Source organism: Lithobates pipiens, unplaced genomic scaffold (assembly GCF_037356315.1).
Source record: "Lithobates pipiens isolate NorthernLeopardFrog02 unplaced genomic scaffold, aLitPip1_a1.2 Scaffold_16, whole genome shotgun sequence".
In the NCBI taxonomy this organism is placed as follows: domain Eukaryota; kingdom Metazoa; phylum Chordata; class Amphibia; order Anura; family Ranidae; genus Lithobates; species Lithobates pipiens.
In genome coordinates this window covers 66,040,875-66,066,588 of record NW_027507748.1, presented here as the reverse complement: position 1 = coordinate 66,066,588, position 25,714 = coordinate 66,040,875, and the positions used below count along the sequence as shown (strand labels likewise).

Here is a 25,714-nt window from a genome sequence, read left to right as displayed (position 1 = left end):
ATGGAATAATAATAAATATTGCAGCATTAATACATTTATAAATTAAGTCCATATTGTGTAAATCATGTGTCAAACAAAAATCAGACAAAACAACATCTAAAATAGTTCTTAATGTTGTGCAAAATCAAGTCCCCGAAAAAATGTGTAAGCAAAATTCACCAGTGATCCTCCACCCAATGTGAGATGGACTCTTACCAGAGTTGCAAGACTCTAATACGGAGTCAAATGCGCTCAGTATAATATGTCAATCCAGGGTTACATGTCCTTTCCGGAACATAAAAGTGTCTAGTGCTTCCAGTAAATCCCAATGGATAGAGGGAGAAAGGTGTACATTGTGGATATAAACAGAAAAAAACACCCACATAGTGTGTTTCAATTAAAAACAGTCTTTTAATGTTGCAAAAAGGGATTAAAGGTATTAACATTGTATAAGAAGTAACAAGCGTAAAAACAATCTATGTATGGAAGTAAATGAGTCTGTAAACACAGGAAACTGTGTGGCAACGGCATGTACCTAGGCTCTGCCCTACATGTTTTGTCTCAATTGACGCCACCGAAGGACATTCTGTTTATATCCACAATGTATACCCATTATAATATACAATATACAGTATTGAGAATTACTGGAAGCCTGCTACAGATGGCAGTCTCTCCCCTTGTCCATCCCTGTATCACGCTGATCTACTTACTCCATCTCTTTGCTCCCTGCTGCCTCTCCAGAATGCTCTCCTCCAACCGCCTCCTATGGTAGGGCCCTCCCAGGCTAGCCACCCAACCTCCGGCCCGAGGTAAAGCCTCTCCCAGGAAGGAGTCCCCAATGGGCTACCGACAGACTACCTCAGCACTGAATCTCCATTTTCCACCCAACTCCTCTTTCAGCATGCCTCTTAACTATTTTAGTACCCCGCCAGGCCCACTCCTGGGGATTGGCTAAGGGTCCCTAAATATGTTGAGCAGCCCCTCCTTGCCTCCGCTCACTAGTATCTAGTTTGTTCTCTAACGTTCTAGATCCAGGGGAGGCACCAGAGAGCTGTCTGTATGAGTCATGCTGGTCTAACCTCTACTAACCCTGACCAAATTACAGAATTATGGACTAGGCATGAGTCAATTTTGCCTAATCTCACTCTAGTAGCACACTAGAGGGTGCTACACTAGGAACAGAAAATCATTGGCTGCCATAAAGATACTTAAATTGGGCAATGCGTATGCTTTTTTCTTGATTTACAACTCATAATGTCAAGGTCTAGGTTATATCTAGAGAACAATGTACAGTCTTCAACCCCGATACACAGTACAAGAACATCGAAGAGATTGAGAAGGTACAGCAAAAAGCAACACTACTAGCTAAATGGAAACAGAGTTTGTTCTTTTACCAAAGAATTATACAAACTTTGAATGCTTCCTGTAAGAAACAAGGAATGTTAGAGGAGATCTAAAACTTTTTAAAAAGAAAAAACTACCTGAATACAATAAAAATTACTTACATACCACCTTGTACAATGTACAAGGTGCTTGCTTGGTCTCTGCTCATCTCTGCAGTATGTTGATGGTTGGGAGCACATATGCTTAAAGGGAGTCTAGGAAAGACTAAAGCCATTCTTTTTTTTTTTTTTTTTTTTTTTTATAATTTCTTTATTTTTGAAATGAACAGCCTCTTCCATAATTAACATACATGACTTGTATATAAGCAACCAACAACAACATATCATCAATTTAAATATCGTTTAACCACTTAAGGACCGCCTCATGCCGATATACGTCCGCAGAATGGCACAAGCACGTACAGGTACGTTGCCCTTTAAGTGCCCAGCATTTGGTCGCGCGCGCCGCTGCTGGCACACTCCCGACCTGGTCCTGCGCTCCGTGACCGTAACCCATGGACCCGGTCGCTGCCGGTGTCCCGCGATCACAGAGCTTAAGAATTGGGAGATGTAAGTGTAAACAAACCTCTCCCTGTGCTTCCTAGTGAGCCTGTTACTGATCGTCTGTTCCCTATCATAGGGAAAGACGATCAGTGACGTCACACGCCAAGACATGCCCCCCTACAGTAAAAAAAAAAAACACACACACACTTAACCCCTACACTGCCCCCTAGTAGTTAACCCCTTCACCACCAGTGACATTTTTACAGTAATCAGTGCATTTTTAATCGCACTGATCGCTGTATTAATGCCAATGGTCCCAAAAATGTGTCAAAATTGTCCGACGTGTCTGCCATAATGTCACAGTCACAATAAAAAACGCTGGTCGCTGCCATTACTAGTAAAAAAAAATTATTAATAAAAATGCCATAAAACTCTCCCCTATTTTGTAGACGCTATAACTTTTGCGCAAACCAATCAATAAACGCTTATTGCGATTTTTTTTTAGCAAAAATATGTAGAAGAATACGTATCGGTCTAAACTGAGGGGAAAAAAAAATTTTTTTATATATTTTTGGGGGATATTTATTATAGCAAAAAGTAAAAAATATTGCATTTTTTTTCAAAATTGTCGCTCTATTTTTGTTTATAGCGCAAAAAATAAAAACCGCAGAGGTGATCAAATACCACTATTTGTGGGAAAAAAGGACGCCAATTTTGTCTGGGAGCCACGTCGCACGACCGTGCAACTGTCAGTTAAAGGGCGCAGTCCCAAATCGCAAAAAGGGGCTTGGTCCTTTAGCTGCAAAATGGTCCGGGGCTTAATGGTTACCACAAAGTTAAATCTGGGGGGAATATCAAAAAGAGGAAATATCTCCATCTAAATTCCACTTTTCAAATTGCTAGCCAAACCTGGTCAAGGAGGAATGCAACCCCTGTTTCAGGACCCGGCACAGCAACTACTCCCCCTAATATTCCGGATATAATAGCTAATATCAAACTATTCCCCTAAAGCCATTCTTAAAACTTATCTTGTGTCTGATATCTGCTTTCAAACTGAGAAATAGTAGATACACCCAAAAAGATTGTCCAGAATAATTAATTACTGCAAATAATTAACAAAAAGTATCACAGACAGTACTGTGTCGTTGCAAGTGCATTAATATGGATGAAATCACTATCAGACTGCAACAGGAACTGCAAGAGGCCGATACCAGGTAAAATTCAGGTAACTTGTATTTTAAAAATACATTTAATGATCTATTAATGATAACAAAGCTACATTAAATTGTGTATTTTATATCAAATTAGAGATCAGCTTTAAAAAAAAAAATTATAATATATATATATATATATATATATATATATATATATATATATATATATAAAATATGGTGTTAAACATGCCACGTTTTTATCACTTGGTAAATTGCTGCCTATGTGACTATCACCAGAGGTAGAAAATAAGTTTCTCTTTTAAACTTTTACTACAATGATTTGAAGGCCCCATCTAATTACATCCTGCTCATGTAGCCAGTGGAGCCACGGTCATATAGTGAGAATACTAGAGTCAGATTATAAGAATGTTGTTGGTTATGGATATTTTTCTTCCAAATAGCAACTAAATATATTGTTGGTGCCTTTGCTCTTGCAGAAAATAAATGGGCCTAATGGATTTAATGGTGCATTTTCCTCTCTTCTAAGGCATTTAAATCAATTAAAGTGGCCTACTTCTAATGAAGCCCTTTTCCCTTGCCGTGTGGATAAATTTATATAAATGGCCTGTTAGATAAATGCCAAGTCTATTTGTGTTTGTCTGTTCCATGTGATTCCATTCATTGGAGCTCCTTGGTAACCCTCCAGATGAGGATCTCAGGGAGCAAGGAAGCATTCTCCTCTAACGAGGTCACATGTTCAAGAAGAATACTTGCAGAAAGTTTGTCATATATCAGGGATACTTTATATTAACAAAAAGGAAACACATTTTCTAGTAAAAATATTCCAATCCATTAGAAGAGCTAAACTTATAGTCTATGGTTCCATCTGTCTATTTATTTGCTTTAGATCTCAAGAGTCAAGTGAACCTGTCATGTGTGCAAAATTGCACACATACCTCGTAGCTGCTCACTGTGCTACCTCCAGCTGTAATATTGGCTATGCAATTGCATCTACATTTGTTTCCTATGTTGATTCACTAACTTTAAATAACTTTCCAGTCTCAGGAGAACATAGAAAAAATGATCCCCACTCCGGCTGTTGCTCTTAAAATGTCTTCATTGCATTGAATAGCCACAGTGAACAAATGCAGATTAAGTCAGGTGACGTGTTTCAGCCTATAAGGCCTTAGTTATGACTAAGGCTCTATAGGCTGAAATGCGCCAACTGACTTAAAGGGGTTGTAAAGGTTAATTTTTTATTTTCTAAATAGGTTCCTTTAAGCTAGTGCATTGTTGGTTCACTTATCTTTTTCTTTGATTTCCCTTCTAAATGTTTTTTTGTTTGTTTTCTTTGTCTGAATTTCTCACTTCCTGTTCCTCCTCAGTAAGCTGTTCAGTAAGCTGTTCTGGCTGACTAACCACCGCTCGGATGATGGTGTGAAGTTTACTGAGGAGAAACAGGAAGTGAGAAATTCAGACAAAGAAAAAAAACATTTAGAAGGGAAATCTAAGGAAAAGGTAAGAGAACCAACAATGCACTAGCTTAAAGGAACCTATGTAGGAAATAAAAAATGAACCTTTACAACCCCTTTAATCTGCATTTGATCACTGTGGCTATTCAATAAAATTAAGAAATGTTAAGAGCAACAACTGGAGTGCAGATCATTTTTTCTACATTACTCTAATCAGCCAGTGACTGTGGATCGAGCACCTGGGAACTCTACTATCTATGTGGCTAGCAGCACTGACTTTTCTGTTTATAGTCTCAGGACTCGGAGAACCCCAGCTAAAATTATTATATCTACAACTCGTAATACATTAGTGTGATGGTCAGTGGAAAGAATGCTCCTCACACATTGGGAAGAATTACCTCCTTATAGATAGCCACAAAGATCAAAAATGTCAGTGGAAACTTATCTGAGAGGCATAAATTGCTCATCACTCAGGGAACCTCTAGCAACCTCTGGAGGAACCCCAGGATTCCAAGGAAACCTGGTTGAGAAACCCTACACTAACTGAGCCTAGGTTCACACCTATGTGGCTCTTCCAGCCATGTTTTGCATGGGCACCAGTTGCGGCTGGTGTTTTCTTTGGGAGGCGGCAAACAACCACCCCCCACCCCCCGAGCGGATGGCAGCACCCCTCCCCCACCCCCGCTGTTTGGCGAAGCTGCTGCTCTATGTGTCTTATAGAGGTGCACGATTCTGGTTAAAATGAGAATCACAATTTTTTTGCTTAGAATAAAGATCACGATTCTCTCATGATTCTTGGCATAACATCATCTTTGACGTTATACAAAAAAATTGGACTGAACTGTATTGTTTCGTTTTTTTTTAATTCATGTATTTCAGTGTATTTTTTCCCCAAAAAATTGAAGTTGAAAGACCACTGTGCAAATGTATGACATAAAATATTGCAATGACCGCCATTTTATTCTCTAGGGTCTCTGCTAAATATATATATATATATATATATATATATATATATATACATATATACACACACACACACACATACATACACACACAATGTTTGGGGGTTCTAGGTAATTTTCTAGCAAAAAGTAATAATTTTAACTAGTTCACAACCAATGTCAGAAAAAGTCTTAGTCTTTAAGTGGTTAAACTGACCTCGTTTACAGACCAAAGTTCATACCTTTGATATAAAAGAGCCCAATGATACAATGTTTCTTTTTATCTCTCAGCACTGAGCAATGCTGTGATAAACTTTGCTGGTTTCTTGTCAAAATATCCAACTCGTCAAAATCTCCAACTATTTCACTTCCAGTAACTCTCCAGCAGGTGTAATTAGAGATTTCAAAGAGTTGGCTGTTTTGACAAAACACCAGCAGCGTATACATTCCGGTACATGATAAGTTGGATGTTTTGACAGAACACCGGTTAAGGAGGAAAAAAGTTGTCGCTGCCTTGGAGGCGGCCATGTTATTGGTTATTAGCGGGCGGACAAACAATGTTTACTCATTATATCATGTACCGTAGTGTATAAGCTGCTGGTGTTCTGTAAAAACAGTCAAGCAATTGAAATCTCTAATAATTGTTGCTGGAGAGTCACCGGAAGTGACGTGGTTGGGGATTTTGATGAGTTGGCTCTTTTGACAGAACACCAGCTTTCTTTTTCGACAGCTCTGCACAGAGAACTGCTCTGCACTTGTTACATGAATTGTGGAAATGCCAGATTGAGATCGTGAGTGGGGTAGAATCAAGACTGTGATTTTTGCAACGATTAATCATGCAGCTCTAGTGTCTTATGGATGCATACAGCAGGACTCAGAAGTGAGCATGCACCAGTACCCACATGGCATGCGGCTTGCTATTGGGGGCACTGGCCAAGAGGGTGGGCCCAGGATGCTGATGGGGGTCCTAAGGAGGATCAGGGCTGCTCTGGGCAAAATCACTGCACAGTGCGGGTAAGTATACAGTGCAACACAAGCAAAATTTTTTAATAAATTTTGACTTGATAAGTTGATATACAAGTGATGTCTTGATATAAGAGTAGCTTCATGTCACAACTGAGCATAAAAGAGAAGAACCACCTCTAAGTGTAGCAATATGGTTAAATCTAATGAAGGTACAACATTTAGCAACTCACATGGTTGATGATTATAACAGGCACATCTAAGTATGCAGGCATCCGGGGTAAAGCTGTCCACATAGACCATCCTTCTCAGCACCTTTAACGTAATCCCCTCTACGCTGCGCCCTGTGAGTGGTTCAAGCCAGGCTTTCAGATCGGGGTAGTCGTCCTGGTCATGATTGCAGACTGACAGCGATGAGAGCCGTCAGTGCGGGTGATGGTCTATGTGGATAGCTTTACCCAGGATGCCTGTGCCATGTGCCTATTTTAATCATCAACCGTATGAGTTGCTAAATGTTGTACCTTCATTAAATGTAACCATATTGCTACACTAGTGCCCAGTACACATGATCGAATCTTCCATCTGAAAAAACTTGGATGGTTTTTCTGATGGAATTCCGCTCAAGCTTGGCTTGCATACACACGGTTACACAAAAGTTCTCTGAACTTTCGACCATCAAGAACACGGTGCACACTACAACGAGCCGAGAAAATGAAGTTCAATGCCTCCAAGCATGCGTTGAATTGTTTCCGAGCATGCGTAGGAATTTTGGGCATCAGAATGTGTACAGACGAACGGAATTTCCGATCAGAACTTTTTTCCGACCGAAAATGAAAGAACCTGCTCTCAATCTTTTGCTGGCCGAAATTCCGATCGTGTGTATGGGGCATTAGAGGTACCTCTCTTCTCTTTTATACTCTGTAGCTCCTGCTGGATTTTTCTTCTAATCCCCTTATGGAGGCTTCCATTTGTGGATGGACATTTTATGCTGACGCAACCTATAACGTTGTTGTAATCTTTTTATATGGACTATAAACTGAAGGATTTAAGAAAAAATGGTTGTGGAACAAATCATCTGAGTTTACATTGTTTCTTATGGGGAAATTTGCTTTGATATAAGAGTGTGAGTGGGTAAATGGAATCGCCATTTATTTATAAACAATTTTGTCATGATTATCAAAAACATGTATTCTGATTAAGCAAGAGTATTTGTTTCAAATACACAGGATGTGTTTATAACTGTCTTGATAGTGTCCAAATGCCAGTCACACCTCCAGCTGTGAATGGGCATTTTCCCAGAGAATCTGGAAGTGACAGCTAGGTGCGAAGTGACCATCCCTTTGTGAATATAAATACAATTACAACTTGATCAGACCTTTAAAGAAGACTCACAAGACCTCCACACCCCCTTTTAGAATTGTATAAATGTTTTAAGGCTCCCAGCCTCAAAAAGAGCAATGACTTCACCATGTACTGTATGTACTGTATATGCTTGCTCCCCTGTCTATGGCTAAAACCATAGGCTTGAATATTAAATACATCTTTTATAATGTGGTTCAGCAGTAAACATGTTATTGGAATCCCCTAATTTCTGGGGGTTCCCTATCAAGTGCTTTGGATTACAAGCATGTTTCTGGAACGAATTATGCTCGCAATCCAAGGTTTTACTGTAACGTGTTTGTTATTTAAAAAAAAAAGGCAACCTTCTAAGGGGGGGGGGGGGGGTGTTAGGGGGGGAATAATATTACCAAAACATTTTTTACCTTAATGCAGGGAATGTTTAAGCTTTAAACCAGTTAACTCCAACTCTGGGAAAAAAATAAAAAAATCTCCATTGCAATATGGCTGCCCCAAAACGGCAAGGGTTACCTGCTCATTTAGCTCTAGGGGAGAATATAATCAGTTAAAATAGTGAGACTTCCTAGCCGGCTCTGTGCCTGCACACCGCCAGTTTGGCATGCATTAGAAGCGTGTTAGGAATATACAACACTACATTATTTCCTCTTCCTAACAATGACAAACATTTTCCTCTTATCATTGTACAATCACTTCATGCTGAATCTATTAGGTCATTCCACTTTAAAGTTTATTTTACACTATTTTATACTTTTACAACATGTTTTTATTTTTGGCAATTACAGCAAGCGTTTGAGTCCACTAACATTTGGCCTTCGTTGTAAATACCAGTTTTTCGGATACATAAAGAAATATTTATTTGGCTTGTAAAACCGCTGACTGTTCGCTTAGTAAAACAACGCACTGTACATGATTTTGTTTCCCTTAAAGCTATTATTGAAAGTTTCTATTCTGAATAGTACTAAACCTTTTGTTGACTGTGTCTGCCTCCAGTCGTATTTATAGCGCACATTTGCTAGTAATTACACAACTAATCCTTTATATGGATTGAACTTTGATGACTTAATATAATTATATATTTCATGCTGTAATTATTTTAAATAGAAATAATATGGTTGAGTGACGATGAGAAGCAATGGTGCTAATGAACCAGAATGATTTATTTCTTATATTTTTATAGATTTTCTTTTTTGTCTGATTTAAATTGCAAAAGAATAAACTTTCTCATTTGAAATCCCTTTTTGGATATAATTATCAGGTTTTATGAGTTCTCGCATTTGCAAAATCCAAGGGAACTTTCTGTCTTCTGCTGTCATTGCTTCTACCATGTGTCTGCATTGAAAAGCAAAACTTCTACATGTACTTAAAGAAAAAAAAAAAGGTGTGATGTTTTTCTCATTTGTCTTTTTGGAAATGGACTGTTCACTTTGCAAGGGAAGTTATTCTTTTCAATGGAAATTTTCCCCAGAGCTTAGTGAAGGAGGGGAAGCTCTGTAGACTTCCACCATACAATATTATGCAAGCAAAAAGGAAGGAGTGAGGGGTGCTCTGAGAGCTGATCGGAGGCGAAGAGACACCAGAGCCCTCCCCCCCCCCCTTCACACAGGAACAGAGCTGAGGAGATCAATCTGATGGAGTTCCCTCCCCTGACACCTTTTTTTCTCTTGGTGTCAGGAATATTTGTCAGAAGTGATTTAGGTAGATAGTAGAGGAATGAAGCAGCAGACAGAAATGATCAATGCTCTGGATTGAGACAAGTACATACTATAGAGGGTTATACTTTGTTCATATTTAATGTCTGAGGTTTACAACCACTTTAATGCAGGTAATCAATAACTAAAGATGGGTGAAACGATCTGCAAAAACTGGAATGAGCCCTAGTTTGAGCAACTTAGTAGATGTATGGTATTATTCGGTCCAACAAACCTGTTGTTATTATTTTCTTTACATTTTATTAAATTGAAAAAGCCCCCCCCCCCGATATATGGTATATGGGCTGGGGGTCATTCAGTAAAACTGCTGCAAAGATTTCTATGCCCTTTTAGAATGAATTGAGAATTTGAGAGTCTGGACCCCAAACCAGACCCATCAAGGCAAGGCAAGCGGACCTTCCCTTGATGGGTCTGGGTTGGGGTCCAGACTCTCAAATTCTCAATCTATTCAATTCAGATGATGGTACATATTTTTACATTTAGTATGATTTTCACTCTATTATGGGAGGCCATCCATTATTTTGTTAGTCCTTTTAGAATGAATTTAAAAGAGATTTATTTGGGGGATGAATCTAATGGTCTGTGATAGTACATGATAAATATTTGTATTTTTGGTATGGATGATCAACACTCTCTGGGGGAATTATTACTGAGTATGTGGAATTTACATTTACTAATTTGACTGACATTAATTTCTTACTTTTCATTATCTTTATGGTTTATTCTGTATTATATTTGGGAATTATTTATCAAATAATGTGCATATGATGATTATTTGCAAATTAGCAAAGAATCATCAACATTAGCAAAGTGCTGTGTTTACCCTGGGGAGGACATTACCAACCACATCAGGATATATCAACCTAACTGTATGAGCATTTTATTGTATTCATGTAAATTACAAGGAGAATTTGTATTGCATTGTAAATGTTATTATGTGATCTTTTATTTTTTTTATTTTTGTATAATTCCATTAATTGAATGCAAATCTTTAAACTCCAACTTTAACTTGTGCAAAATGTACAAAATTTCAAAGTATTTGGCATTGGTTAAAAAAAGCAGCTCCAGTTGGCATACGCACCCTATCTCCAGTGCTGTCATCTGCTGACCCACTGATCCAGTGCCACCCAGCATCATTTAAACCACTTCCTGTGAAGTCAGGGCATCAAGAGACTGCCCTAACCCAGACATACAAGGAGAGTGCAGCAAAGAGATGCACCACATCATTACATCTTAATGCTTTCTGCAACATTCAGGAACCACCCTGCAAAGAGGATCCAGCAAAGGGCAAATAGGACCCGTGAAATGACCAGATCAGGCCACTGGAACCTAGAAAAAAGTGAGTATTGTAATCTGAAAAGCCCTAAATCACCAGTCAGCTGCTTGTAAAAGTAAACAGTCTTTATCAGTCTCACAAAACAAGCAAACACAAACAGCTTTCCTCAGCAAAATAAAGGTCAACAGTCCTAGTATAATAAAGTCCACAAAAATGGCTCACCACCAGTTTCCCGGTCTCTCACTTGGGGTTAGGGTTCTCGTCTGTTTTGGGCTGCAAGACAAACCACAGGAACTCACCAAAACAAGTCTCAGTAACCAGACAGGCCACACCATCTTACAGCTGTGGACTACTCCACTCCACCTCTTAGACACCTGATGACTACTTCATGCTGCTTTTCAAGCCTCCCTTTGTGGGTTAACCCTTTAAAGTCCCTGTAATCAGAGCTTTGAGGCTGTTTCTCACCCACGGTCTCTCCAAGTCTCCAAATGGCAGGTCCCAAAGGAGGACTTACCATTCTAGAGAGTATTGAAGCCAGTCCTGTCAGACTTTAACCCTTTAGCTGACACCACCATAACTGCTGCAATGGCAGCAGCACTGACATGTAAACAATCCCCTGGCCGCTATAGCAGCCGAAAATGTTTACATTTTTCCTCCCACCTGCCAACTTTCTAGTAGAAGTTACAGCTCATCCAACCATGTTTACAAAGCTGGGTAGATGGTGCCAATCTGCTCCCCCCATGTGTCATACGTTTAACTGTCCCTCCTGCTCAGAACCACAGGAGATCAGGGAATTTTCATCGATTATCCCCCGGTGCAGTACGAACCCAGAGGCACTCCGTTTTTTCTCAATGTGCTTCTCAAGGTAGACAGGTGGTTCAGTCCAAAATTTCAGTTAAACTAAACAAGCCACAAGGCAGGCTGCTATGCTCTGCTGTCTAGCTAATCCAGAGTCCCATAGGCCACGATCACACTATAGGGTTGTGGAATTGTAAATGTTACTGCACTATTTGCACATTAGTGAATTGTGATACCATTAATAGCATGCGCAGCTCCGTGTACAATTGTGTGAATCAACTTCCACAGATGGGTTCAAGTTATGTCATCCCAGCGTGACCAATCGAGATGACCGACAATCCCAAAACCCAGAAGAAAACCAGGTAAAGTTGCTGGCACCAGCGAGGCAGTTGATTGCTGGATGGAGGGTGAGTAAAGTTCAGTTTTAAAATATTATTGACCCCAAATTATTGAAAATATGGGCATTTACAATGTGAATGCCACTTTAAAAATTAATTTAAAGGGGTTGTAAAGGTTCGTTTTTTATTTTCTACATAGGTTCCTCTAAGCTAGTGCATTGTTGGTTCACTTACCTTTTCCTTCGATTTCCCTTCTAAATGTTTTTTTTCTTTGTCTGAATATCTCACTTCCTGTTTCTCCTCAGTAAACTTCTCACCATCATCTGAGCTGGTGGTTAGTCAGCCAGAACAGCTTACTGAACAGCTTACTGAGGAGGAACAGGAAGTGAGAAATTCTGACAAAGAAAACAAAGAAAAAAAACATTTAGAAGGGAAATCGAAGGAAAAGGTAAGTGAACCAACAATGCACTAGCTTAAAGGAACCTATTTAGAAAATAAAAAACTAACCTTTACAACCCCTTTAAGGCTATTTCTGCAAAAATATCACAAATATGCGCTCACTGATGACACCCCGCCCTTTCCCTTTAAAGTGTGTGCTATCACATTGCAGCATCCCTATTGTATGACCCACACAGTCCTAATGTAGAACACAACTCAAAAGCTGAAGAGTTTCCCCACTTTGTGAGTGACAGTAAATCAGGATTAATGTCAGTCTTCTATATTAAATAAACAATAATGAGGCTTCTAATGACCCAGCTCTTAAATGATAAGGACGCGAACACATGAATGTGATGGCTGAGAAGAAGGCCGCATTTCTTCAGGAAAATTGCACATAATAGGAGAGCATTAAAAATGATCCTTGGGGGCAATTTAACTTTATTATAGTTATTCCTGGCTGAAGACACTGGGGTTATCAGTGTTTTCCTGAGCACAGCTATGAACTGTTAACCCTGTGCTTTCAATATGGAGCACACTGATAAAGCACATTAAAGAGCAATGGAGCAGCACCAGGGAGTCTAAAAGAAAGGAGAGTTAGGTTTTTCACCTGTAGAAACCAGATTCCATTTTCCCACGGCATATAAGAGAATGAAAGCTGACATCTTCCTGAGAGCCTTTCTCCAACGTGATGCAATGCTGAGATTCCAAATACTATAGTCTATGCCCCTTAGGCTGCATTCACATGTGAGCATTGCGTTATTAAACTGGCGTTTGTATGCGCATTTTTGAAAAGCATTTTGGTGTTTTTTGCCCAATAAAGAAAAATATCATCTGTTTCATCATTTGTTGCTCTGCTTTTCAGCTTTTTTCAGACGCTTTTATTTATTTATTTATTTGTTTTTATATATTTATCTATTTTATATTTTTTTTGTTGGGGGTTAGAGATTAGCAGTTAATGAATTAATTTTATTTATTTCCTTATTATTTATGTATGTATTTATTTTTGTTAGGTTTGGGGTTAGGGTTAGGAGTTAATATTAGGGTTATTAAGGTTAGGCATTATTAGTATTAAGGTTAGGCATTACGGTTAATTAATTATTTTTTATTTATTATAATTATTTTTAATATTATTATTTTTAATTTATTTATTCATGATTATTGTTATGTATGTGTTTTATTTATTATTTACAATTATTATTATTATTAATAATAATAATTTTTATTTAATTATTGCATTTGAGCAGAAAAACATTCAAAAACGTGCAGGAAAACATGCTAAAATGCTCAAGAATGCACCATTTGCACGTTTTCATCTATAGTAAAAAAGAAAAGCTCAGAAAATGCACCAATCTGCCACAGAACTTTTTTGAGCTTCAGGCGTTTGGCTTCTGGCAACTTGGAGTGCAGATGGGAACCAACTCAATAGAGAATAATAGATTTGTTTCTCCTCTGCCGTTTTGGGACTTCGAGCTACAAAACGCTCAGGTTTAAATACAGCCTTAAAGCGGAACTAAACTATCTTAGCTCCACAAACTGAAAATGCTATTTATTCAATTATTTAAACATTCAAAGCAAACCCACTCATCCATCCATGTCTTTCATGCTTTATTTTGTTGAGAAATCAGTTTGAAAAACATTGTACTAGCAGGTTCTAATCAGTTACTGACTCAGTAATCCAGTACTGAAATACAAGAAAGCTAAGCATGTAAGGCCAACCCATATACAGTGGTGTGAAAAAGTGTTTGCCCCCTTCCTCATTTCCTGTTCCTTTGCATGTTTGTCACACTTAAGTGTTTCGGAACATCAAACCAATTTAAACAATAGTCAAGGACAACACAAGTAAACACAAAATGCAATTTGTAAATGAAGGTGTTTATTATTAACGGTGTAAAAAAATCCAAACCATCATGGCCCTGTGTGAAAAAGTGATTGCCCCCCTTGTTAAAACATACTATAACTGTGGTTGTCCACACCTGAGTTCAATTTCTCTAGCCACACCCAGGCCTGATTATTGCCACACCTGTTCACAATCAAGGCATCACTTAAATAGGAGCTGCTTGACACAGTAAGGTCCACCAGAAGATCCTTAAAAGCTACACATCATGCCAAGACCCAAAGAAATTCAGGAACAATTGAGAAAGAAAGTAATTGAGATCTATCAGTCTGGAAAGGGTTATAAAGCCCTTTCCAAAGCTTTGGGAATCCAGCAAACCACAGTGAGAGCCATTATCCACAAATGGCGAAGACATGGAACAGTGGTGAACCTTCTCAGGAGTGGCTGGCCGCCCAAAATTACCCCAAGAGCGCAGCGACGACTCATCCAAGAGGTCACAAAAGACCCCACAACAACGTCCAAGGAACTGCAGGCCTCACTTGCCTCCGTTAAGGTCAGCGTTCATGCCTCCACCATCAGGAAAAGACTGGGCAAAAATAGCCTGCATGGCAGAGTTCCAAGGAGAAAACCACTGCTGAGCAAAAAGAACATCAAAGCTCGTCTCAATTTCTCCACAACACATCTTGATGATCCCCAAGACTTTTGGGACAACATTCTGTGGACCGATGAGACAAAAGTGGAACTCTTTGGAAGGTGTGTGTCCAAGTATATCTGGCGTAGAAGGAACACTGCATTTCATAAAAAGAACATTATACCAACAGTAAAATATGGTGGTGATAGTGTGATGGTCTGGGGCTGTTTTGCTGCTTCAGGACCTGGAAGACTTGCCGTGATAAAAGGAACTATGAATTCTGCTGTCTACCAAGAGATCCTGAAGGAGAATGTCCGACCATCTGTTTGTGTACTCAAGCTGAAACGAACTTGGGTTCTGCAGCAGGACAATGATCCTAAACACACCAGCAAGTCCACCACCGAATGGCTGAAGAAAAACAAAATGAAGACTTTGGAGTGGCCTAGCCAAAGTCCTGACCTGAATCCTATTGAGATGTTGTGGTATGACCTTAAAAAGGCCGTTCATGCTCGAAAACCCTCTAATGTAACTGAATTAGGACAATTCTGCAAAGATGAGTGGGCCAAAATTCCTCCAGGACGCTGTAAAAGCCTCATTGCACGTTATCGCAAACGCTTGGTTGCAGTTGTTGCTGCTAAGGGTGGCCCAACCAGTTATTAGGTTTAGGGGGCAATCACTTTTTCACACAGGGCCATGATGGTTTGGATTTTTTTTCACCTTTAATAATAAACATCTTCATTTACAAATTGCATTTTGTGTTTACTTGTGTTGTCCTTGACTATTGTTTAAATTGGTTTGATGTTCTGAAACACTTAAGTGTGACAAACATGCAAAGGAACAGGAAATGAGGAAGGGGGCAAACACTTTTTCACACCACTGTAGATGGAATGACTTTTACCTTGACTTTTATAGTAGGATTGACCAACAAACATCGTAGACACCAAGGTAAATTGGGTTTCTGAAATGTATATGCACCTTCTTTCTAAATACCAGTATCCAGTACTAGATTTACATCTCAGGACCATAGGAACAAAAAACCTTCATATCTGACCTGCATGGTTTGTGTGGGCCTTAACCCCCACCCAAACCACGCAGCATTGTGATGCGTAAAACAATCTTTTTTTTTAATCCCTTCTACATGGTGTGCAGAAAAAAGTCTGACCATTATAATATATGAATTTACATGTAAAATAATATAAATTAATTTAAATATTAATATATGAGTTTAAACTTGTAATTTTTAACAACTGACCATTTGATGACCACGTATTGTCCGTATTGAAATTTTGCTTCCTGAGTATTATCAAAATTGCTCATTTATAGCCCATCAATTTTTTTTGCCCATGTGTTGTCATGTCACAATATTAATTTAAAGGGGGCCAGTCACAAAAAAATAATGCATGCTGCCAAAACCTGGCACTGCAAGTATCCACAAACCTGAGTTTTCATAAAGTTTAACAACATTTGTATAGACAGTATAAAGTATGTAATCACTCCTATCCATAGAAACTGAACAAACTAATTTCTCAGACTGATTAAAGAATATTATATTTGCCATGCAAAGTTACGAAAAGATTAGAAATATTAATAATTATACATTTAAATTAATGCATACTGTACATATAGGATACATCGATGACATCTTTCTTTGAGGTGTAAAGGTAAACATTAATGACTGGCAGTGTTGCACAACTCCGTACAGGGTAAAACAAGATTCCCGCACTTTAATAACTCCGTGAGTGCCTTCAAGAGCTCTTTGGAACATGAAAAAGAACCGGAAATGGCAGATTTTGATGAACCATCTTCAGCATTAACAAGATGTCAATCAATAGACTCAATAAGACTTTGGTCTCCCAGTGATTGAAACAAGGTAACCAATCCTTCATACTAACAAAGCCGCAGGCACTTTTGAGCTTTAACAACCTCAAGAGGCTTCTACACTCTATAGGGGACATCATATTAAAAAAGGAGATGCAGCTTGAAATGTTTGGTAATCTAAAATAATAAAGTCAGTCTAGATGGTGCCTATAAAACAGAAGCAATTACAGTGATGTAGGCAAGCAGGGAAACTGAAGAGAGGACAAACTGAATATAAAGATGCCAAGCTCCTCAGATAACTGTGTTCCTTGCTGTGCAAGCCTGGCTTGAAGAGAACCAGTCACACTAAAGCCCCATACACACTATCAGATTATCTGCTGAGTTTTTCCTTCAGATTTACCAAAACCATGTAGTAGAAGGGCCTGCCTGATTGCATACACATTGAAACTCCTAAGGTTTGTCCTCATATTATATGGTTTTGGTAAATCTGAAGGAAAAACTCAGCAGATAATCTGATAGTGTGTATGGGGCTTTAGGTGAAGCAAGGACCCCAACATTTAGTCCAAAATTATGATCACGGAGGCTTACTTACAAATAGAAGATTTATATTTGCCTCCCATTTAGCTTTACTTTTTCAGTTTGAGTTTAGGGGTGAGAGGACATCTTGACTCAGATAGTTGTTGTCCGTTGCCTGATGTCACACATTTGTGCCTTAGCTTTTGAGTGTGCCTAACAGTGTGATATAACAACGTTCCAGTTTTAAAAGTGATTTTAAAATAGGATGCTCTGTTATTTTATCCTGCTATGTACATTTTGAAGCTGGAAGATGTCCGTGATGTCAAGCAGCACACAGTGGAGCAATTTTAAGAGACCTCTTTGGTTTCATATTGTTAGTGGGTGTTTCTTTATTGGTAACTGGTAGGTATGGTATAAACCAATGACGGCTGGTGAATTTTTTTTCTTGGGGGGGCAAACAGTATATCACCCCTCCCCTGTCCATCGGTCAGTCGGTAGCACTTACCCCATCCCCAGCGGCTTCCCCCTGCTCGGCGACGGTATTGGCAGCCTTATGTTCTCCGGCTCTCCATCACCGATGGCCTCCCATTCTCCTGCTCTCCACAGCGGTGGCTTCACCTGCTTGGCAGCCTCCCATTCTCCTTCTCTGCACAGCGGTGGCTTCCCTTTCCTCCCTCTTCCTCAGCAGCCAATCGGGAGTCTTCTCTTTTCTGCCAATCGGAATATGGGTCTCATACCCGCTTCTGATTGGCCGGAATGAGGATCAGTGTTTCAACAGCGAATATTCATTCGCTGTTGTAACACACCTGAGTGGGCTCTGGTCGCATGCTCTGCGACCCAAGCCCACTCTATTTTGAAGCCAATTAGAGCTACTGGCTCTAATCAGGTGCTTCCAAAAATCCTTTGCCACTGTAATGAAAGGGGCTGGACGCATAAATAGGGGGTGGTTTACGACGGCCATTATGTATATAGGGGTGGAGAAGAGAGAGAGGGCAGCGCCCAGGTGCCCCTAATGGAAGGGCCGCCACTGGTATAATCATGATTAAAGTTATGTACTAATTATGTATAATTTATACAGCCTAATGCACACTTGACCTAAAAATCAAGGTTTTACAGGTCTTTGAGGTTTTTTTTTTTCTCTACCTGTAAACTCCCCACCATCTTAGGCTGCATTCATACTTCAGCATTTTGAATCACGGGCAGATTTGCAAAAATCAAAAGTGCCCATTCTAAAGGCTTATATACAAGTAATTGGCCATAAAAGGGTATTACATTTTTTTTGTGTGGTTTAAATACCATTTACATTTGTGGGCGCGACTTACATATGCGTTCGCTTCTGCACACTAACACGGAGGAACGGGGCGCTTTACAAATGTTTTCTTATTTGTTTCATGAATTTTTTTTTTTTACACTGTCTTTTAAAAAAAAGAAATTCTGATCATTTTTATTGCTGTCACATGGAATGTAAACATTCCTTATGACAGTAATAGTCAGTGACGGGTATGGAGAGATTTGGGGTCTATAAGACCCCAACTCTCTCTTTTGCACTTAAAAGCATTCAAAATGCCAGGTTTGGCAGTTTTAAATGCTGTAATTTTTTTGCAATGTGTTGGATTTGTAGCACATACAGAACATGCTACAGAAAAGCTGACATTTCTAAAGAAATAAAATCCCATTTTAAATGACTCGCGGCTACAAATGCCAACACCTGGCTATTAAAAAAATAGAGAATGAGTTCCTCCCCCAATCCATACCAGGTCTAGTATGGAATTTAAGGGGAACCCCACAGCAAAATGTAAGATTTTTTTGTTTTTAAACGTTGTGGGGTCTCCCCAAACATCCATACTAGACCCTTATCTGAGCATACAGCCTGGCAGTTAATGCGCTCGCTTGTCCCCCCCATTGAACCATACCAAGCGAATGGGTTTTTTCGGGGCAGGGGGGCTCTGCGCCCCCCACTCCAAAGCACCTTGTCCCCATGTTAATGGACACCAGGGCCTTTTCCCCGACAACCCTGGGCCCCCAGATCCTGCCCCCCCATGTGATTGGGCCTTGGGGTGCATATGTGAACAGGGTTTCACTCCATTTAAACCCCATGTCTAGGAAACTTGAAAAAATATTCCATGCAGTGGGGCTGTGTGTAAACTCCAATAGTTAAAGTGGTTCTAAAGGTACAAGGTTTTTTACCTTAATGCATTCTATGCACTAAGGTAGAAAACCTTCTGTAAGCAGCCCACCCAGCCCCCTTATACTTATGTGAGCCTGATCTCAATCCAGCGATGTGCTCAAGACTAGAGGCTCTCTCTCTCCTCACTGGGCAGAGAACCATTGGCCACCACTGCTGTCAATCACAGTCAGTGAGAAGGAAGGGGGCGGGGCCGAGATGCACGCCGTGTGTCAATGGACACACAGAGCCATCTCAATAGCGAACACGCACAAGTGGCCCCATAGCAAATCGCTTGCTATGGGGGCATTCAGCAGAGGGGAGAAGGGAGGAGCACTGGTGGGGGACCCAAGGAGAATGGGAGCTGTTCTGTGCAAAACCATTGCACAGAACAGGTAAGTTTGACATGTTATTTATTTATTTTTTAATTTCACCTTTAGAATCCCTTTAATTGCTTGTTTGGGTCTAGGGAATTTACTTATTCAATCATCTGCGCCGCTAGATTAGTCCCCACAGCAACTTCTTTCCTATGCACCAGCAGTCTAAGATTCTCACGTCATCAAGACCAATGCAGGCTGACACTGAGGGAGAGTCCAATGCCAAAGCGTTGAGAAGTGCCATCTAGGAAAGCGGAGGATCGGGAAAGTAAAAGCACTTCTTCCTTCATGTAGATTAAACAAGCTAGCAACCCTTGCAGTGCGGACACAGCCCCACCACAAGGGATCATTTTCAAGCTTCCTGGAATTGGGCTTTAATAGAGCAAAGGGCAGCTGGAAAAGTGCAATTACCCACAGCAGCCAATCAAACTGTATATATTGCTTTGAATTGACTGGTTGCTATAGTTACATCATTGTTCAATGCACTGCCTTATTACAGAGGTCCATAGAGATTGTAATCAGAAAAGACTGATCTTTCATACAGTGACAAAGGTATAGGGCTGATTTTAATCAAAGACATGCCGAAAAGCAGGTTCTGCAGAGGTCATGGTGGTAAGCAGTGCCAAATGCCAATTTATCTGTATAGCCTGTGTTGATGTGATAGGATATAGATTATGATATGATATAGAATAGTCAGCTTATATTAAAAAAAAAAGAAAAAAAACATGTTAGGCTTCCAACATACCTGTGCTGTCTTCATACACAACAGTCACAGTCTTCCAGCTGTAGTGTAAGACCAGATCCAGCACAGCTCGGCTGATGGCAGCATAGTCAGGGTGAAGGTTAATAAAATATGTGTCTTTGTTGTCCACTGACGGGTGTTTCCATCGCGTTTGGATGTGGGGAACTTCTAGAGCGTTGCAGATAGACTGGACCGCACTGACGGAGGAACTGTGTGATGGTCCAAACAATGCAGCCACCCCAAGAGCCAACTGGTCGCATGCTGGGGATGAAAGACAATTATGGTTAACTACATCTGTTTATGCTTCTAAGATTAATGTTATATATTTGTTAACATGTCCATCAGGTTAAATTGATAGTATTCTGCTCCTTCTAATACAGAGCATACAAGCTCTACATTCATGTCTCTTATGTCTGAAGCAGACGCAATGTCTGCTTTTTATTTTGGGCAGGGCTTACCAATGGGATGGCAGGGGAGCACAGCACTGGGTGTGGGCTTTTGCCCCTTAGGACAATACTAATAAGTTATGTTGGGCTGGTGATGGGTTTGGATGTCACTATCCACTTTTGCATATTTCATCTTCTCCTGCAAAGTTCCAAAAACATTTCATAAATAAAACATCTACCAGGGAGAGTGAGAATCATCACAATGGCCACAGCATGTGTGCAGACCTGGGAAATTAGCACCGAGATCTCACCAGGATAGTACCCAAGAGATGTATTAAATTGTTGAAAGGTTTAGATCTCCAGTAGGAGAAAGAGATTTTTTTGTTGCGCTGCTGGGTTATATGTATCGGGGGTGGGGGAAGGCCTGATGAAGGAACACATATGCTCTGAACACGTGCGCAATGACACCATCACAGCGCAACCCTAAACAATCCATCAGCTGACCTCCGTGACGCTGCAATACCGAGCCGGAGATGCTGGGAACCACCGGCGCCACCGGACAAGACTGCACAGCCTGAGAGGACCACTTCTCCCTGGGAGCCCTGTGATGTACCCTACAACTTCTCTTCCCTGTAAACGTGATGTGCCTGATTTACTCCAACAGAGAGTGAGTGTATTACTTTGTGAATAAATACTTGTAGTTTATAATACTGCACTTAGGTTGGCGCTGTTTCTGTCTTCTGTTTTTAGATCTCCAGCATCTACCAAAACTTAAAATGCTCCAGCAGTCTAAGTTCTCCCCATCATCAAGACCAGGGGTCTCCAAATTTAAAAAAAAAGCAGATTTAATGTCCTTTAGGCTTTAGAGGGGGCCAGAGTGTTGCCAGTAGGGTTAGAAAATGCCCCATTTTCAGTGGGACTAAACCACGGGGGCAGTTTTTGCTCCAATTTAGCCCAAAGATGTTCCAGGCCAGTTGAGTTCCTCCACCCCAAACTCGCTCATCCATGTATTTATGGACCTTGCTTTGTGCACTGGTGGGCAGTCATGTTGGAACAGGAAGGGATCAGCCCTAAACTGTTCCCACAAAAATGAGCCTGCAAAGCACTGCAACTGTGATAAGTCTAATTCCAGGCTCCTGCAGGCTCTTCCTCCAGTTGTATGTCTGTACCAAGGTAAGACTTTTAGTTGAAGAACTAGAGGGAGTGTCCATGGTCACCACCGCACTCAGGTTCCATTGACAACCACAAATCTGTCTGTCATGGTCGGTGGGGGGGGGGTCGTCCCATTTGCACTATATTACATGTTACACACTGAAACTGTTTTTTTCAAATAGTCATCTATTATCCACAGGAAACTTGAACTGGGTGATGGTTGATGACCTCAGTGCAGTTCTCAAAAGCAGCCACATGAAGGGCCCAGTCAGACCATTACATTGTAGCCATGCATGGAGAAACACATTTTAAATGCCACCCCAACACACTAAACCGATGCTTAACCAATACTTATGCGTTTCAGTACACCACAATACCCGATTGAACTCTGCAGTGCATTATGGTGCACTGCATCAGGAAAAATAATGTGGGTCTGATTTTTAGGTCAGTTGTGATGCCTTAACACAATGCATATTAAGGATTTGCTTGTGCAGACATATGGGATTTTAAAGGCACTGAATATATACCAATAAAACATTTTACATCGTTTATTGATCCATATTAAAAAAAAACAGCAAAAGTTATTATAAGAACAATCAGATTAATGACGTCTCCACAACATTTAACCACCTTAATTGATCACATTTGGGCAGTTATAGATGCCTATATATGGAAAATAAGCCTTGCAAAGCTTTGCCCAATCAGGGCGCAGTAAAAGCTTGTTGTTAAGGAGCGGGGCTGTGAACAACCGTTGAGTCATTAGCTATCAATGGGCTTCCCTGCTGTTAGCTGAAAACATAAAAATAGTGGAAAAAAAAAAAGGTGTGGGGCTCCCCAAAATCCATACCAAACCCTTATCTAGGCATGAAGCCTGGCAGGTCGGGAAAGGTTGGCACGAGCAAGCACCTCTCCTGAACTATATGAGGACACATGCCCTCAATATTGGGGGGTTGCTTTGGGGCAGAGGGGCTCTCAGGTTCATACTTACTCACAGGGTGGGGCCAAGATCTGGGAGGCCCCTTCTTAAGGGGGGCTTCCAGATTCGGATAAGCCCCCACATATAGACCCCCACAACCACAGCCCAGGGTTGAGGGTAAGAGACCCTTGTCCCCATCAACATGGGGACAAGGTGCGTTGTGGTGGGGCAGAGCCCCTCTGCCCCAAAGCACCCCCCCAATATTGAGGGCATGTGTCCTCATATGGTTCAGGAGAGGTGCTTGCTCGTGCCACCATGAAGAAGTCACGTGGTATGACGTAACGCGTAGGGAGTGGCCATAGGACAAACCGGAAGTAGCGTAAGACTGGCGGAAGACGCCAGATCACCATCTTCCTCTCTCTGTATTTTTTTACTGTTTGAAATGTGAGAGTCTTGGCTATTTTTAATAAATGTATCTGCTTATTTGAATTGCTACACGATTGGAGTCCCCTCTCTCTCTCTCCTTCCCCCTCTCCTTTATGTTTTTTCGAGCCATACACTACGGAATAGAAGTTTATATCTACAGTGCAATACCTATGAGCTGGGATTGGCCCTCTAGTGGCGGAAGTTTTTATTACACCCTTCACCTGCAATTCCTTAGTGCCTTATACAGTGAAGCAAAGGAGAAGTTTCTGGGGCTATATTTTGATTTGCTTGCACATTTCATCTTAAGGTGAGAGTTCTGAGAGCCTGGATTTGTGAACTTTGGAATATTTGGTCCATATTTTTTTCCATATTTTATCCTCACTCATTGGTGTGCGATTCTTGGGATATATATTTGTTATCTATGTACTGTTTCACATTTTTATTTTTTATACATTTATATATATATATATATATATATATATATATATATATATATATATATATATATTTTCGTATTTTTTAAAGTGGCACGATTTGCGCAGGACTCTTTGTTTTATCCATTTCACGTGATAGTTTGTGTTCACTATTTTGCCCCGCTGCATTTTTTGCATTACTAAGTAGCACTTGCACTTTTTTATCACTTTACTGTTTACTTAATATTTACCTTTTTTGTATATTTTCCATTTTTTGGCTATACACATATTTAGATTTATTTTCACTTTTAGCACCTAGTGGCGCGAGGGCCCATTTTTATATGGGGTACATAGTGCCCCTTACCCATTCACCAAAAAAAGTGTCAAAAAGTGATAAAAACACAGAGACAGTTTTTGACAATTCCTTTACTAAAAAATAAAAAAACAGTGTCCCCCAATGTGAATCTAACCTAAATCACGACGCACCCGAAAAAGAAAGAAAAAACGCTTCACACTCATTGACAGCTGACCACTGAATGCCTCTTCTGCTGTTTGACAGTTCTTATATAGGTAAGTGCGGGGCCACCTGGCGATGTCACTTGGTGGCACCGCCCTTTTGTGACATCACCGACCCAGCATACACTTATCCATGACATCCCAAGGGGGGCGGTACCCTGTCCCAAAGCACCCCCCCATGTTGAGGGCATATGGCCAGGTATGGTTCAGGATGGGGGGGGGGCGAGCATAGATTCCTGACCTGCCAGGCTGCATTCTTGAATAAGGGTCTGGTATGGATTTTGAGGGGGGCCCCATGCATTTTTTATTCTTTAATTTTGGTGTGGGGTTCCCCTTAAAATCCATACCAGACCCAAAGGTGTGGGACCCCATTCCGTTTTTTTTTCTTTATTTTTTTTTAATAAATGGGTGCCGGCAATTGCAACCATAAATCCCAAGTCAAATTAAATGTATCTTTATAAATTTCATTTTTTCTGCAGCAGGTTCTATACATGCTACAGATGCACTGCTTTACAGGTGGACTAAGGGGAACCCCCCCCCCCCCATGCACTATATTTAAAGGAATTTTTTATTGTTACTGTTGAACTTTAAGCATCATTAAAATCACAGCTTATTTTATTAACAGTCCTTTTTTTTTTTTTATGTTTGTATTGATACATGTCCCCCAAGGCAGTACACAGACCCCCATACACATTTTTATGGACAATTACTTGCATATAAGCCTTCAAAGTGAGAATTTTTGATTTTTCAAGTTTAGCTCCCATAGACTTTAATATGGTTTTTTGTTCGGGCCAGGCCTTTTCTCTGTTTGGGAGTTCTGGTGTGAATCGAACAGGGGGGTGTTCGACCCATTTCTAATTTAGATTACAATTGCATAAATCTTCATCAGGGGGTCATAATAAGGTGGTTTATTCTAAAATACATATACATACAGCTATGGCCGAAATTGTTGGCACCGCAGAAATTCTTCCAGAAAATCAAGTATTTCTCACAGAAAAGTATTGCAGTAACACATGTTTTGCTATACACATGTTTATTCCCTTTGTGTGTATTGGAACAAAACAAAAAAAGGGAGGAAAAAAAGCAAATTGGACATAATGTCACACAAAATTCCAAAAACGGGCTGGTCAAAATTCTTGGCACCCTTTCAAAATTGTTGATAAATAAGATTGTTTCAAGCATGTGATGTTCTTTTAAACTCACCTGGGGCAAGTAACAGGTGTGGGTAATATAAAAATCACACCTGAAAGCAGATAAAAAGGAGAGAAGTTCATGTAGTCTTTGCATTGTGTGTCTGTGTGTGCCACACTAAGCATGGGCAACAGAAAGAGGAGAAGAGAACTGTCTGAGGACGTGAGAACCAAAATTGTGGAAAAATATCAACAATCTCAAGGTACAAGTCTATCTCCAGAGATCTAGATTTGCCTTTGTCCACAGTGTGCAACATTATCAAGAAGTTTGCAACCCATGGTACTGTAGCTAATCTCTCTGGGTGTGGACAAAAGAGAAA

General features: G+C 40.2%; 1 protein-coding gene across 6 annotated transcripts in view; it reads right to left on the bottom strand.

Annotated features, from left to right (window-relative positions):
- Positions 1–25,714, bottom strand: part of GRIK1 (glutamate ionotropic receptor kainate type subunit 1) — a 626,279-nt gene that overhangs the window by 357,800 nt on the left and 242,765 nt on the right. For all 6 annotated transcript variants that reach the window (XM_077480009.1, XM_077480011.1, XM_077480010.1 and 3 more), the window contains exon 3: positions 20,399–20,656. In XM_077480009.1, the coding sequence (XP_077336135.1) occupies positions 20,399–20,656 (258 nt within the window). The remainder of the gene's footprint in view (positions 1–20,398; positions 20,657–25,714) is intronic.